The following is a 15430-nucleotide window of genomic DNA, read 5'->3' as shown; positions in this document are numbered from 1 at the left end:
CCTCCTCTTCTTTCCTCCTTTCCCCCACCCCCGTTTGGATTGTGAGGAATCGCCTAAATTGGATATCAAATCGCTGCAAGAACGGATCTTTGTATAATTTTACTGTTCTTCTCCTTGATCCCTGAAAGCCGTCAGATTTTGCCGAGGCGAGAAGCTGATCCCGATCTGTATTTCGTTGCCGAATGGGGAACGCCGGGAGCAGCGGCAACGGCGGAGGCGGCGACGGCGCCGGGGTTGGTAGTGTTCGGCGGAGGAACTCCGGCCGTCACCATCATCACCACCACCATCCGCTCCCTTTCGGTCCTTCGCCTGCTCCACAACCGCCGCAGCCGCAGCAGCCGCCGGAGGCGTCCGCCAACCGCTACGTGTTCGCCGCCGTGACGCCTTACCCGCCGCAGTACCCCGGCCCTAACCCCCCTCAGTACTACCAGTACGGGTACTATCCGCCGCCGCCACCGGCGATGCCGGTGCCCCCTTTTGCGTCATTCGATCACCACCACCGCGGCGGCGGAGGCGTCGGGCCCAATGGAGAGTATCCGACCCACCACCCGGGGTGGGTGGGCGGCGGGAGGTATCCGCCATACGGCCCCCCTCCTCCTCCGCTTACGTACGTTGAGCACCAGAAGGCCGTCACCATCAGGAACGACATTAATATCAAGAAGGAGACTCTCAGGGTCGAGCCCGATGAGCAGAACGCTGGTCGATTCCTTGTGGCCTTCACGTTCGATGCCACCGTTGCAGGAAGGTGGTGTTCCTCCTTTCCACCTTTCTTGTGCCTATAGAAAATAATTGCTCGTACATATATATATGTTTGACGCCCTTCTCTTCGTATCCTTCAAAAAAAATTTTGGACTTTGCTGGTGAGATTAATCCAACATTTCTAACGAAGTATGGCCATATGAGTTGAACTTGGCGTGCTCAAAAAAGAATTGTATTTTGGCAACCTCTCCTTTGTTGTGAGGTACTGTTAGATGACATAGTTTTAGATTCTTGTAAAGCTGACAAGAGTTTTCTTCATGCTTTAACCTTGCTGATAATCTTAATGATAAATAATTCATTACATGCGTTCAACACTATTTCCTGAAAACAAAATGTCTTCAACTGTACTACAAGAACGGCAACAACAACAACAACAACAACACCGTAAATCCCAACTATTTATGATTGATTACATGAATCTTTTTCCGTCATTGAGATCGGTAAGAAGCCATATGTTTAATTAAGTTCAGAGTACTTAAATCTTTATTTATAGATTCTATTAATTTTTTTTAAATCTTACTCTACCTCTCCTCGTACCAAAGGATATAGAAAATTATAATTTTCTATATACCAAGGATGGTCCGGTCAACTATAAACTGCTTTCAGTTGAGAATCAAGCAAGATGGGAACATATTTATTGTGAATATGACCTAATCTTCTCGATTTTCCATTAGGATTGACTTTTCTCTTTCATAAATAACTTCTTTTTTAAGTTCAGAAGTTGATGTAGAATGGACTTCTCTCTCTTCCTTCCCTATTGATGCTCTCAATAAAGAGCTGCCTCAAAACATGGATACCATTCTACACCTATATAAACCATTAGATGTATGCATGTTCATGTGTGTGCTACTAGCTCGCTTAACTGCCATGTGGAAGTGTAACATACAAATCTCAGCTTGTGGAAGTGTAACATACAAATCTCAGCTTCTATGAATCTTGGAAATGAATACAAAGTTCAGTCTCCTTATATTAGAATTTCTCAATCTCAAGTTTGCTAATATCAGATTTTTGAATGAGGATAGAAGTTGCGACTTGACATGGCACGCCAGTACGTTGAATAGTTCATGTTGGTTTCTATGCTGCACTGACACCACATAACCTGGCACGCTATAAGCATGACAAAAGAAAAAAGCAAATATATAAGTATCACCTGTATCACTGTAACTTAAATCATAACATTAAGCTTTGAGTGAGTAGATTAATAGATTTAACCATTCTGTAGGAAAATGGAGATACATTTTACAGCAGTCAAACAAGAATTTCTTGGTAAAAAATGAATACAATTATACATGAATCTCAGCACTTGTTGTCTCTACCAATGCTAGTGTCCAAGGCTGATGTGGCCTCTGGAAAAAGTCAAGGAAAAGGGACCGAGCTCATGGAGGACCAAATGCCAGGTTTGAGTGTATTATGGAGTGTCGAACTCCTTCTCACACTCCTCTAGCATGGTTCTAGTTTTACTTCAATCCCTGCTTTCAGATCCACATTCTTTAGGCCATGTCCTGTCCTATATGATCCGTGACATTGACTCGCTAGCACCACTTTCCCGGTGATTCCATCTTGTCCTAGATTTTTGTTGAAGATAGAATAGGATCTTTGACCCTGTGCTATTGGATCAGGAATGATCAATTTAAAAGATAATAACCTAATATCATACCGCTATTAGTACATGACCTCTTTATACTTCATACTGTATCTCCTATTTGTAACTTATTTTAATATGCAATGATACCTTAGAATAGTTTATCTGAACATTGTGTTGTTTATAAAATTTCTGTAAACAGCATCACTGTGTTCTTCTTTGCAAAAGAAGGTACAGATTGTGACGTGACTGCAACAAAGGAGGACTTGCTTGCACCGGTCACAGTATCTTTCAAGGAAGGTTTGGGTCAGAGGTTCAGGCAACCATCTGGGACAGGAATTGACTTCTCAATTTTTGATGAGGCCGAGTTGATGAAAGGGGGAGAACTGGGTATGTATCCCCTTGCTGTAAAAGCAGAAGCTTCTCTGTCTGGTAATCAAGGGCCAGTTGGTGAGAACCAGAAATTAGAAATTCCGAACTCACAAATTACCCAGGCTGTGTTTGAGAAGAAAGAGAACTGTGAGTATAATGTTCGTGTGGTGAAGCAGATCTTGTGGGTGAACCAAACCAGGTATGAACTGCAGGAGATTTATGGCATAGGGAACTCGGTTGATAATGACACTGATGGGAATGACCCAGGAAAAGAATGTGTGATTTGTCTTTCGGAACCACGTGATACCACTGTCCTCCCTTGCAGACACATGGTAAGTCAAAGTTTTAACTCTGTAAATAGTCCTTGTTTATGCTAGTTTTTATAGCCAACATTTTCCAGAAATCTAACAACAGTAGTGTTCAGAAGGTAATTTTGGTTCATAGAGAGATTGGATGCTAGTTGTTAGTCATGTTAGAAAGGAATGCATTAATAGTTAATGGTGACTTTGACCGTCGTAAAAATTTAATTCACCTTGTATGCTTCTAAATTCTGCAATATCATGGATATTGGCAGCATAATCATTATTTCTTCTGTGTGTATGTTTTGATGGCAAAAATCAAAGTCATCCTGCTGCTTCCTTTTGGTCTTAGGTTCATTTGTTATCGTTTAACATTGCTCCATGGTAGTACATGGTATTTAAAAAGTAGTTTCGGTCAAATGGGAAGGTGAACTATATAAATCAGCATGTTAGCTAGGAAAACTTTTGTACTTGCTTTTGTATCTGTTAAACTTTTGATATGCATTTCCCACCCCTATATCATGAATGTTGCCAATAAGCTTCTGTGAAGGTACATTAAATCAAATTGCATTCAAAATTTTTGTAATATCTTGACATTCAAATTTGATTAGTTTGAGTTGTAAACCAAGGTATTTGCGTTATTAATTTCTTCTCTCCACTTTTGAATTGTTTTCATTCACGCCATTCAGAGAGCTGGTTTTCATTATGTAGCTTATGCATTTTGAAATTCAAGTTGACTTAGCTCAAGCTAAGTTTTTGGATTCGCACCACACCAAATTTTTACTGAAAAAATCTCAATCCACTTACCTTTTCTACTTGTGGATTTGAACCATCTCATAAAGATGCATTAGATATCTGTAGCTAATAAAAAGTTGGCTTTTAATTACTTCTTATAGGTTAGCACATCATAAGTTTATACTTTTTTCTGTATCTGCTCATGTTATACTCGGTGAATCAGTCACTTCAAGTTATTCTGCTGCATGTTTGGCATGCTTATCGTCCATCACAACACTGGCAGCTTGTAATATCTGAATTTTAAGGATTAAGCCTAGGAAGCTGAAACCACTGTGACCTTGCTAACTATAATCATAAAAAATGTAAAGCATGCCATCTTGGACTCTCGATCTCTCTCTCTCTCTCTCTCAATAGAAATGTCTAAATGTTTCATATTAAGTTCATATGTTGAAGTATATACCACTTTGTGATCTTTGAAGCTGTGGGAAATGAATCAGCTTTTCACAATCAAACTTTTGCTGGCATGAACTAATTTTCCTTTGTTGGCTTTGTTGCAGTGCATGTGCAGCAACTGCGCAAAGGTTCTCAGGTTCCAGACAAACCGATGCCCGATATGCAGGCAGCCGGTAGAGCGGCTACTGGAGATCAAGGTTAACAACACAGCGGAGCAGCAACAAGAGCCACAGTGCTGATCTAGTCAATGTGTGATGATGCCCCCTGGAAGTTGAATCAGTAGATGGTGTGGCCATTTAGTTGGATGCATGGTTTTGTGAGTATAAAAAGGACTGTAAGGATTGACAATAATATGTTGTTGTTTGGAAGAGCAAACCAGATGTATATTCTTGGTATCTGCTAGCTTGATTGTGGTGCCTCTGTTAGAACACCATGTGTCAGACTCAAGTACATATTTGTTCCAATCTATTCTTCTATAGTAGCTTGCATGTTTTGGTGCACTTGACCTTAAAATGCAACCAATATGTTTGGTATAAAGGTTCTATTTGCTTCCAAGTGATGGCAACACTGTTTTATATAACTTGTGATCACAGAATATGTTTGTAATTGTCATCAAGCATGAATAATAGCACTTGCTAAAGGAGTTCTTTGCAACACCAAGAGGAACATAACACATGTTTAGAAACATTAGTCATGGTAAGAATATAATCCAAATGTATGTGTAAGAATTGTGGACTAAACTATCTTAGTAGATAAGAATTTTTTGATGTTATACTAGATTTTGCAGGGTTTATATGTTGTTTTTGGAATTTACATGTGTAGAAATAACAGACTTTTATTATATAATATTAAAATGATTTCTCTCTTTTTTGACATAATTGAAGTTTAGATAATAGATTGTCCTAGATTTTGCCAAATTTAGATTATAAAAAATGTAACTTCACCATATATATATATATATATATATATATATATATATATATATATATATATATATATATATATATATATATATATATATATATATATAACCTGCAAAATTCTGGTTAAATATGTATTTAATATATTAGATGGGACAAATATATTGATCAAACTATTATCAAACATAGTCACACATGCATAGTTATACTCATTTGTAACCATAGCCAGTGATGCTAGTCCAGCATCCAACTCAACCTGCACTGTGCTCCGAGGAAAATTACTTCCTATAACTTCATTGTCGACAAGGGAGAGAAAAAACAATGAATGGTTAGCTTTGAGAGAGAGAGAGAGAGAGAGAGAGAGGTAGGTGATTCCTCCACTCAAAATGATGCAGTAACAGGGCAAATAGTACATATTCTCACTCAGCAAGAGCAGAGTTCTTCAGCAAGAAGTCCCCCATCAGTCCCACAAACCCTGGTGAGCTCCCAATGAGAGATCTATGGCGACAAGAAGTGGCCATTCCTCCACCGGAGGAAGATGCAGTAACAAGACAGTAAAACTTCCCCTGGCAGCAGTACAAAAGTCCCTCTGTGGTCCTCCAAGCATGACTCTCAAAGATCAATCAAACCACCACATTGCACTCATGGGGGTGGTGGGCTCTCCGAACTCTTCCTTTCAGAAAGAGGAACCTCCACACACACACACACACAAACTACCCCACACACTCTTTTGTCCCTGTCCTGTGAGATCCACCATCACTGCCCACAAAAGGCTTCTTGTGGGGTTTCCATGGTCCTCTCCCAAATATGTTCTCGTAGCAGGTACCATGTATTTCTGAAACAAATGAGGTAAGCTAATTAAGCATAGGTTGATGAAGATTGATGTTGGGAGTTTGGGAAGAGTGTTAGTGCATCATCGTCAGACTCCCAATGCAGTAGCCTTTTGCCACAGCCTTTCTCTAACACCAACCTATGACCTCTTTCTCATCTTTCATTCTCAGATTAGATTATGTAGAGGACATGCCAGTGGCAGAGAAGACACAAGCATATGAGCATGGAAGTTTAATACCATATGAATCAATTTGCATATATTTTGAGTTGGAAATAGAAGCATTAAGGAGAACATTATGCTGATCTCCTTGGGAAATTCTACCTGTTTTCAATTCAAAATCCACACATTCTGCTCTATTTTCCTATATAACTTGACCCTCTTTCAAGAGGCATTGCATCTAATAGATAGTAAACAAAAATAAAGAAGATTCAGAAAACACTCTACAGTTCTTTTTCAGAAATTATTATTATTATTATTATTATTATTATTATTATTATTATTAAAACTCAAGCAATCTCATCTAATCACAGAGTAATTATTTGTTAATTTCTTGGTTTAATATTGTTTCAATTATTCAACAGATGGTTAAAAGAAAAAAATTTTGATTACCCAAGAGCAGTCTGGTAAAAGATTCAAAACATAGTATTCCAATATGAGCTTCAAGGACAATGCTCAGAGACATCAGACAAGTTGCAGAGGAAAGTGACACAGTCACTAAGCAGTTGATACCATTCATTGTTCAGTACAAGCATGTTCCTACAAAGATTTGGATTTGACTGAGTGTTGAGCTACAGGCTCCATGAGATCTACAACTTCATGGAAACATTACTGGAGTAAAAATGTCTACTTGAGTTCAAATCTCACTCACTACTGCTGAAAAAGATAGAACCACCAGGCACAGTTTATCATTCAGTGAATACCATGAGCTTCTGATGGAAGTCATTTAACCTTTTCTCTGCTAAAGAGGAATCAATTTCTGGGTGATGAGCAGAATCAGGGATGATGTTGAGGTGACAGGAAACACAGAATTTTCTGAAAGAAAAAGACAAAGACACTCATCTTGTGATGTTGAATCCATTGATTACTTGTGGCAAACTGTGTTCAAGTTACTTGAACAGATGAACCAGGTGGAAGACACAAAAAAAATCCTCAAGAATGCATGAATTCTGGAAGCTTTGTTGGTAGCTCATGGACCACTTCACTGCAGAGAAGTAAAAGAAAGGTGGATTTGGCTAGCTCTTACCTTCAAAAAGGATAGGTTAAGAACAAAAAGATTCCTGAAAATGCAACTAAAAAAAGGCTAATTTTGATGCTACAATGGATTTGATAAAGAAAGAAGCCGGGGGAAAGTGTGTCAGATTGGAAGAGAATACTTAGGGATGATAAAGAGATTGATAGGAGGACATAATTGCATGAACATTCATGCTCCATATCGTTCTATTCCACAGGATGTCAGCTATAAGATTCTACTTGACCTACCACGAAGAATGAAAACCAAGATGAATATAGTATCACGATGCATATTTGATAGCATATGACAAGCTATTAGACCATAGAGAGAAATTTTGATTTATTTGTTCACAATAACTTGAATGTAGAAAAGCCCAGAAGGCAATGTCCGAGAAACTGAAACAAATGCAATCTCTTCACAAACATCATGAAATGAGACGACAAAGGTGTTCCATAGTAATGAAACATTCGACAATTTCTTTTCACCGTCTTGAATTCCTATGGAGATCAATGCTATTCTGCTATGCAAAAACCAGCAGGATCCAGCAAATGACAGGAGTGAAAAAGAAAAGGAAAGAAAGATTAGCTTTTTACTCGCAGGCCAATCAAAAACTCTAGTTGGACTTGGAAGTTGCTTGCTTGAACGCAACCGTGGGAGCAATTCGGCAGCGCCGCTGCTGGTGCTCCAGCACCAGCTCCCCTGCAAACCAATCCAATTTCTCCATATTTGTTTCCTCTCCGATCCTTCTCCCGCTGAATAGCACCGACTCCACATTCTTCTGCTTCAGCATTTCTTCAGCTGCCCCCAACAGTACCTCCACATTTGCAGGGCTTGCGTCGCAATCCATGTCCACTCCACACCTCCCCATGGTTGAAGGGTTTGCCTGTGATCAAAACCAAGATGCATCAAATAAGAAGAATCGGCTAAGACCATAAACAGAGATGGTACCCGGTGTGTTCATCTAGGGACAAGTAGGCAATTGATAGATGCAACCATAACAGGTTGGATTTTGTCCACCAATGCCATCTTTCCTACCAATGAACTAAGCATAACATGCGGTTCATGATCTGAAGAACAAAATATAATGGATGAAAAGAAGCCTACAACCAAGTTTTTCTTGCACTTTTAGCAACAAGTTTTGTTTTGCCAAGAAAGGAACCGTGAAAAGGCTGAGCAGGGGCCTGAGACAGGGACCCAAATCCCCTGTTCTGAGAGGGGGGAAAGGCCATGGTGATGCCATTGCCTTGTCAACATGTGATCTCACAGTGATCTCGTATCAGGGAGCGCTGCTCTGCCCACCACCATTACCACCAGCGGCGCCGCCGGGCAAAGGAAGCCACCAGAACATAGACAGTTCACCACCATTGCCTCATCCTCTTCCTTTCCCACCCACGAAAGACAACGCACACGGAATGTAGAGGGAGAATGCACGTTTCCTTCTCCAAAAAGATCACATCTTTGGTCCAATTTGGGGCAGAAGAAGGCATCCCCACAGCCGTTGAATGATACAGCGGACCCGAGGGCACCTAAGGCTCACGTTAACACCTGGGTGGTCCTCCTCCACCTCCTCCTCCTCCTTCCGCCCCCAGCAGGCGTACGTTAGGTTTACGGTCTCATGTTAGCGTCTGAGGGTGTGAGAGGAGTACCTGAATTCGGACGTAGTTGGAGCTCCGGTACGGGCCGAAGGCCAGCGCCACGGATTGGTCCACCAGGTCCGCGGCGCCGTCGGCGGCGATCCGCGTGATGGGCCGGACCCACTCCCTGGCACCCCACCGCCGTAGCCTGCGCTGGTCCGTCTCCGGCACGACGGTGGTGCCGCTGCCCGTGCCGCAGCCGAGGGAGAGGACCATAAGGTCTTCGACGCCGCGGACGAAGGGGAACTCCTGCTTGTTGTGGAGGACGTGGGTGATGGCCGCCGCGGCCGGGTTGCTCATCGTCAGCCCGCCGTCGACACCGACACAGGTCGTGGAGCGGTCCACCGACCGTATCTCCGCCGGTTCGAACCTGCCTGGTTCCGCCCACGTGGCCCTGCATACCTCCCACAGCCGGAAGTCGAAGCTCTCGCTCTCCAGGGCGTCGGCGCGCGAGAAGACGAGCGGGGCGGAGCTTTGCAGGTCGTAACACGGGATCAGCACCGGCTTCACTGTATTGCGCAGCGTCAGTCTATCCCCGAAAGCCTCCTTCATGACCCTCTCCATGGCCGCCGTCGCGGTCCCTCCGCCGCCCCCGCCTTGGAACACTCCGCACAAGAACCCATGAGACGGCGTGGGGGAGGTCGGAGAAGAAGTAGACGCCTTTCGGAAGAGGCGCTTGCCGTGATCGGCGAGGAAGCGCCAGGTGTCGTCAGCGCGGAAGAGTGGGCGGGCGCCATCGCGAGTGGCGAAAAGCATGACGGCGAAGACGCCCCCGACGCCGGTGCCAGCAACAACGTCGAAGTAGTCGGAGATCCTGGCGTCGGGGTCGCCGGACTTGGACCTAAGGGCATGCTCGAGGTACGCGAGGGCCTTTCCCGGGAGCATCCCTCGCATCGCGCCGCCACCGCCTCCATCGATGCAGAGCACGCAGACCTTGCCCCTCTGGCTCCTGACCGGGGACGGCACAGCCGCGCCGGTGTCAGGCGCCACCGTCATGTCGGCGTCGGATGCGTGTAAAGGAGACGCTTTTGGGACCCAGAGCTGGTGGTCATCGTAGCCGAAGAGGAACTTGCTTTCCAGGATGGAAAAAATGTCGCAGTTAAGCTTGTCGGCATGGATGCTGGGCTCCTCCTCCTCCTCCTCCTTCTTCTCTCCTCCACCCTTCTTCCCCTGGCGCACGGCCACCAGCATCTCCTCCGCAGCCGCCATCCCCTCTCGCTCGCTCTCTCCTCCGCTCCTCTCCATCACCTCCTCTCTCCCTACCCCTCCCGTCTCCTCGTCGGCATGTCGGGAAGACAGCGCAGGGCCTGCGAGCGGAAGGAGCCCATATATATATGACTGGATGAAGAGGAGGCAACAACACAGTGTAATTATAGGAAGTAGCTAAAACAGGGGATGCTCTCCAACTTGAGGGTGGGAATTGCCGCAACGACCAAACCGGATTGCTCCGCCTGCCTATCTAAGAAAGAGAGGGGCAGATGAGCTGCCTTCTTCCTCTCTTTGAACTCGGTCGGTCGGTCTGCTCTCTCTATCCTTGTCTGCTTGTTGCGGATGTAGTTGATTAAGGTTGGCTTCTTGGCAGAGAGCACGCGAGTAAAGGAAGGAACGAGGAAAGTTGGAAGAGTGGGAATGGAGTTGCAGGGGAGGTGAGGGAACACAAAGGACGCAGATAGATTCAGAGCATGTCTTGTTCTACTTGCCCTGTAACTCATGCTTTTATTGCTTCTCTCACTCTCTCTCTCTCTCTCTCTTCCCAAATTAATAGTTTCTCCTCCTCTCTTTATAATAATAATAATAATAATATTATTATTATTATTATTATATAATTTTAAAATACTTTCACTATACAAAATTATATATTAAAATGCTAAAAAAATAATTATATTATATTATCTGAAGAAAAAAATTACTTTTTTATCGTCTGAGTTATTCAAGGTGGTCAAAAGAAAAAAATATTAATATTCAAGACTTAACATTTCATATATTTTGTTGTTATTATTACTTTCAATAAAGATAGATCTTTATGTCACAATAAGATTACGTAATTGGAATCAAGAGAAAGCCGATAGGATTCCACACGCATTTGGATCGCTCTCATATTTGGATATCCAAAATTAGGAACGATCGAAACAACTCCAAAGGGTTTTTTACTCACAAAACAATATTTTAAGAGGATAATATATTATCTTAAATAAAACACCAATTTCAATAAGGTTTTCCTCAAAAAAATTAATATCTTTAAAGAGTGATGTTGTTGGCAGATCTTGATGGATCTATTGACCTTTTTATTTTTAGGTGTGTGATGACATTCCAAAAGATTATAGTGAAGCTATTGTCCAAAAGATCATAATTTTCTTTTTATACAAGATATTTGTCATCTTCAAATTAAATTATTTGAATATTTTACTATTTAAACTATTTGTCATCTTCAAAATTTTATCGGATGAAATTTGTAGTCGTCTGATGATTACTCATATTATTTTCATAATAGACAAAAATATCAAGAATAATTTTTTTAATGTAAAATGATAACATATATTAATTCCACCCATACTCATATTTAACGATGACAATTGAAAATGTGTTACTTTCCGATAGATAGTTTGACTTATGACAGTAAGATCTTGGATTTAAATTCCGATAGATAGCTTGACTTATAACTTATGACAGTAAGATCTTGAATTTGGCTATGTCAGATGCTTTTCTCCCCAACACATTCGAGAGTACTTTAAGGATATTCAAATCATTACGATAGTATATATATATATATATACATACATATATATATATATATATACATATACATACATATATATATATATATACATACATATATATATATATACATATACATACATATATATATATATATATACATACATATATATATATACATACATATATATATATATACATACATACATATATATATATACATACATATATATATATATATATATATATATATATATATATATATATATATATATATATACATACATATATATATATATATACATACATATATATATATATGTATGTATATATATATATATATATATATATATATATATATATATATATATATATATATATATACATACATATATATATATACATACATATATATATATACATACATATATATATATACATACATATATATATATATACATATATATATATATATATACATATATATATATATATATATATATATATACATACATATATATATACATACATATATATATATACATACATATATATATATATATGTATGTATATATATATGTATATATACATATGTATATATATATAATATGTATTATGCATCCATATTCTCGATGCCCTTTCTTCTGCTTTAGTTGATTAGATCAAGAAGAATACATGTAATTTAATCTTATTACACTTATTATTATTATTATTATTATTATTATTATATATATATGTTAATTTTTTTATATTTGTAAATGGTATGGTTATGAAGGAGACGTTGGATCAACTACGTTGCTCACCACCTCATGTGGGTCTAATATAATGCATTACAGTGAACGTTACCTCCTCCAAACCCCTTCTTCTCTTCGACGTTGTGTCTTCCTCACATTTCTTATTCGCAAGTAGCTCCCCATATCAAGGATGTATGGACAAAGAGTTTGTGGTCCAACGATGAGTATAGCTCATGACTTCCAACTCTATCAAACAATAGAAAGAACAAAAAGAAGAAAGAAGAATAATATCACGTACGTCGATACAAGAAGAGACATATTGCATCCCCTCTTGTTGAAGAAAAGTATAACATCATCATCCATCCTAATCCTCCCTTTTTCTTTTCATCCCGCTTTAATGATAGATTACGAGCTTTCAGCTAACGTTTGGGCCACACAACTTGTTCTCTCTCTCTCTCTCTCTCTCTCTCTCTCTCTCTCCATGTATATAGGGAGAGAGAACGAGAGAGAGAGAGAGAGAGAGAGAGAGAGAGGATAAATGGGCCTGATCTGAGCTACTACAACAGTAGTCTGCTCTGGGTTGGGCCTTGGTGGGCCATGGACTTTTACGTGGACATCTCTTTTCTTATGCAAGTAATATAGTAATATGAGGAGTAACCCTTTTCCTGGTGTCATTTGAGAGTTATAACTTTACATCTTTGGATTACATCCTCAATCATTGATAACACACCATAATGCTGGTGATTAAAGCATCTCACCCTAATAGAAAATCCTAATTTTAGTTACATTATGTTTAGAAAGTCCCCTCTTAGATTACAATTTTTGGCAAACATGAACTCAGGCATGGAGGACAGGGCTTGCTCCAATCAGTGATGCCTCCTCCAATTCATTGTTTCAAAACCTCCTTGCCAACTTAGGATGAGAATGGTCCCTACTCCCATCACCACATGATGGCAAGGAGACATCACCATGTTCTTATTTAAGGCTTTGTCTTGTCAATTTTGAGGTTTATCAATCACTATGGAGAATTGTTTTTTGTTTTAAGCAATGGTGTCCCAGTGCAAGTTCACTTGAAAGCATTTCACTGTTCAAGCTAAACTTGAGGTTATTGGATCACAATCTCAATACCAAGTAGCATGAAAACTGAAGCAAATTCCCATCTGAACTCCAGTGATGGAGTTGCAAATGTAATGCATCATCCACCAGTTGAATCATGTAATTGGGAATCAAATGAAAGGGCTTGGAATGCAAGTCTTTTTCTTCATCAGAAAAGCAATTGGAAGACCAGATCTAAAGAATGGAGAATGCCATTCACATTATCTGATCTAGAAATATGCCAAAGGTGAGGCACTGTCCTCTGTGAATCCATGTGGATGTCTTGTTAGGTATATATCATCTGCATTTGTCTCAAAATCAATGCTTTGTGAAGAAGGTCTCTGAAGAGACATGTCAATGTTTGGCACATTGTTTGTATATATGTGGCTAATGGACAAGATCATGTATGTGCATGAGTCATCATCACAAGAGATGCACTGAATGACCTTCTCATGGAAAGGATTGACTGCGAAGGTGGGTGTAGATATTGAGTAGACAAATTTTAGAACGTCTCATCAATCAGTTCCATAATGGACAAAAATCTAAATCGAGGAAGCTACAACAACAAAGAAGTGAAGGGGAAAGAAGAAGAGGGAAGAATAAGGGACACTGAAGCTTTACATGTGTAGAAACAGAGGATGCCATCTCTCTTTCTCCTGCACACACAGCTCAAGCTCAGAGTGCGTGTTATGGTTCTGCAGAGCACTCTTCATGGAGCCACAAGGAGAAGCCAAGGAGAAGGACGTACAGAGCTAGCCACTGCAGAATCCAAGAACCGAGGCTTCGTCGTGCCGTTACATGGAGAGTGATGGATCTCCCTCTGCTGGCCTCATCATCCCTCCTCTGTTTGTAATCCATCGATGCCCTGTAAAAATTACATATAGATTAGATCGAAAGATCAAGTTTTTGTTTTTCTTTCTTGCTCCCCAAACTAGTAATTTGAACAGTAACACAATTCCCAAACAAATCAAATCAGACGAAAAAGCTTCCATTTTTTTATTGATATGACAAAATCATTGGAATCGACGGACTAAATCTTTGAATTTGAAGGAATAGAATCGCATTTCTTTTCGTTGGGGAAATCCCAGAATCCGATGAAACAGAGCAAGTAAAAAGGGTTTATAGAACCCTAGAAATCGGTGTTTTGAAATGAACCAATAGAAAACCCTCTCAAGAATACGATCAAAGAGAGATGGAAGTTTGATCGGTACTAACTGAGAACTTGCTCGGCGGAGAATCTTCTGGAGACGTCCTTGCAGAGAATCCGCCGCATCAGGTCCTTGGCCGCCGGCGACACCGAGCGGAATACCCTCGGCGGGAACCTGAGGTTGGCCCTCGCCACCGCATCGAAGATCTCCACCGCTGTTTCCCCATAGAACGGGGGCAGCCCCCCGGCCAGCATCATGTACATCACCACCCCCACGCTCCACACGTCCACCTTCTCCCCGTAATCCCTCCCGGTCACCACCTCCGGCGCCACGTACCACGGCGTCCCCACGATCCCCTTCATCGGCACCCGGCCCCCGTCGGCGCCCACGAAGCACTCCGCCGACCCGAAGTCGGCCAGCTTGAGCAGCCCCCTCGCATCGAAGAGCACGTTGTCCGGTTTCACGTCCCGGTGCACCACCCCCCTCCGGTGGCACGCGGCCACGGCCTCCGCCAGCGCGGCCACCACAGCCGCCGCCTCCGGCTCCGCGAACGGCGTCCCCTGGCGAGCAGCGATTCGGTCGCAGAGGTCGGGCCCGTCGAGGAGCTCCAGCACCAGGTGCACCCACTTGTCGTCCTCGTATGCGGCGTGGATCTGCACCGCGTGGGGATTCCCGGCGGCCGCAAGGTAGTGGATCTTAACCTCCCGTTCCGCGCACTCGCGGTCGACGTCGTCAGCAAGGAGGCGCTTCTCGATCGACTTCAAGGCGAACTCCTCCCCGGTCACGGCCGAAATGCAACGCCGAACCAACCCGAACCGGCCCCGCCCGATCTCCGCCCCGATCTCGTAGTCCCTCACCAATCCCTCGCTCATAGCGCTTCGTTCCTTTCTCGGTATCCTCTTCTGCAACTCGATTCCATGG

The 15430-nt window shown here is 41.8% G+C and overlaps 3 protein-coding genes across 3 annotated transcripts; 1 reads left to right on the top strand and 2 right to left on the bottom strand.

Moving 5' to 3' along the window:
- Positions 1–4700, top strand: LOC135631721 (probable E3 ubiquitin-protein ligase LUL2). The gene is made up of 3 exons (XM_065139514.1): positions 1–745; positions 2544–3045; positions 4305–4700. The coding sequence occupies exons 1-3, from the start codon at positions 183–185 to the stop codon at positions 4437–4439; spliced, it is 1200 nt and encodes a 399-aa protein (XP_064995586.1). The 5' UTR covers positions 1–182; the 3' UTR covers positions 4440–4700.
- A 2879-nt stretch (positions 4701–7579) lies between these two features.
- LOC103975730 (patatin-like protein 6) lies at positions 7580–10529 on the bottom strand. Its single transcript, XM_009390790.3, has 3 exons — positions 10225–10529; positions 8830–10124; positions 7580–8066 (listed from the first exon to the last, which is right to left on the bottom strand). The coding sequence occupies exons 2-3, from the start codon at positions 10060–10062 to the stop codon at positions 7797–7799; spliced, it is 1503 nt and encodes a 500-aa protein (XP_009389065.2). The 5' UTR covers positions 10063–10124; positions 10225–10529; the 3' UTR covers positions 7580–7796.
- A 3294-nt stretch (positions 10530–13823) lies between these two features.
- Positions 13824–15408, bottom strand: LOC103975732 (phosphoenolpyruvate carboxylase kinase 2). Its single transcript, XM_009390791.3, has 2 exons — positions 14577–15408; positions 13824–14226 (listed from the first exon to the last, which is right to left on the bottom strand). The coding sequence occupies exons 1-2, from the start codon at positions 15379–15381 to the stop codon at positions 14156–14158; spliced, it is 876 nt and encodes a 291-aa protein (XP_009389066.3). The 5' UTR covers positions 15382–15408; the 3' UTR covers positions 13824–14155.
- Between the last annotated feature and the right edge of the window lie 22 nt (positions 15409–15430).

Source organism: Musa acuminata, chromosome BXJ3-2, assembly GCF_036884655.1.
Source record: "Musa acuminata AAA Group cultivar baxijiao chromosome BXJ3-2, Cavendish_Baxijiao_AAA, whole genome shotgun sequence".
NCBI classification, from domain to species: domain Eukaryota; kingdom Viridiplantae; phylum Streptophyta; class Magnoliopsida; order Zingiberales; family Musaceae; genus Musa; species Musa acuminata.
This window is presented reverse-complemented; position numbering and strand designations above follow the sequence as displayed.

Coding starts and splice junctions, on each gene's coding strand:
- LOC135631721 (XM_065139514.1), top strand. CDS start 183: ATGGGGAACGCCGGGAGCAGCGGCAACGGCGGAGGCGGCGACGGCGCC. Junction 746..2,543: donor GATGCCACCGTTGCAGGAAG/GTGGTGTTCCTC, acceptor TTCTGTAAACAG/CATCACTGTGTTCTTCTTTG. Junction 3,046..4,304: donor TCCTCCCTTGCAGACACATG/GTAAGTCAAAGT, acceptor GCTTTGTTGCAG/TGCATGTGCAGCAACTGCGC.
- LOC103975732 (XM_009390791.3), bottom strand. CDS start 15,381: ATGAGCGAGGGATTGGTGAGGGACTACGAGATCGGGGCGGAGATCGGG. Junction 14,227..14,576: donor CTCCGCCGAGCAAGTTCTCA/GTTAGTACCGAT, acceptor TAATTTTTACAG/GGCATCGATGGATTACAAAC.
- LOC103975730 (XM_009390790.3), bottom strand. CDS start 10,062: ATGGAGAGGAGCGGAGGAGAGAGCGAGCGAGAGGGGATGGCGGCTGCG. Junction 8,067..8,829: donor CCAACTACGTCCGAATTCAG/GTACTCCTCTCA, acceptor TTTTGATCACAG/GCAAACCCTTCAACCATGGG.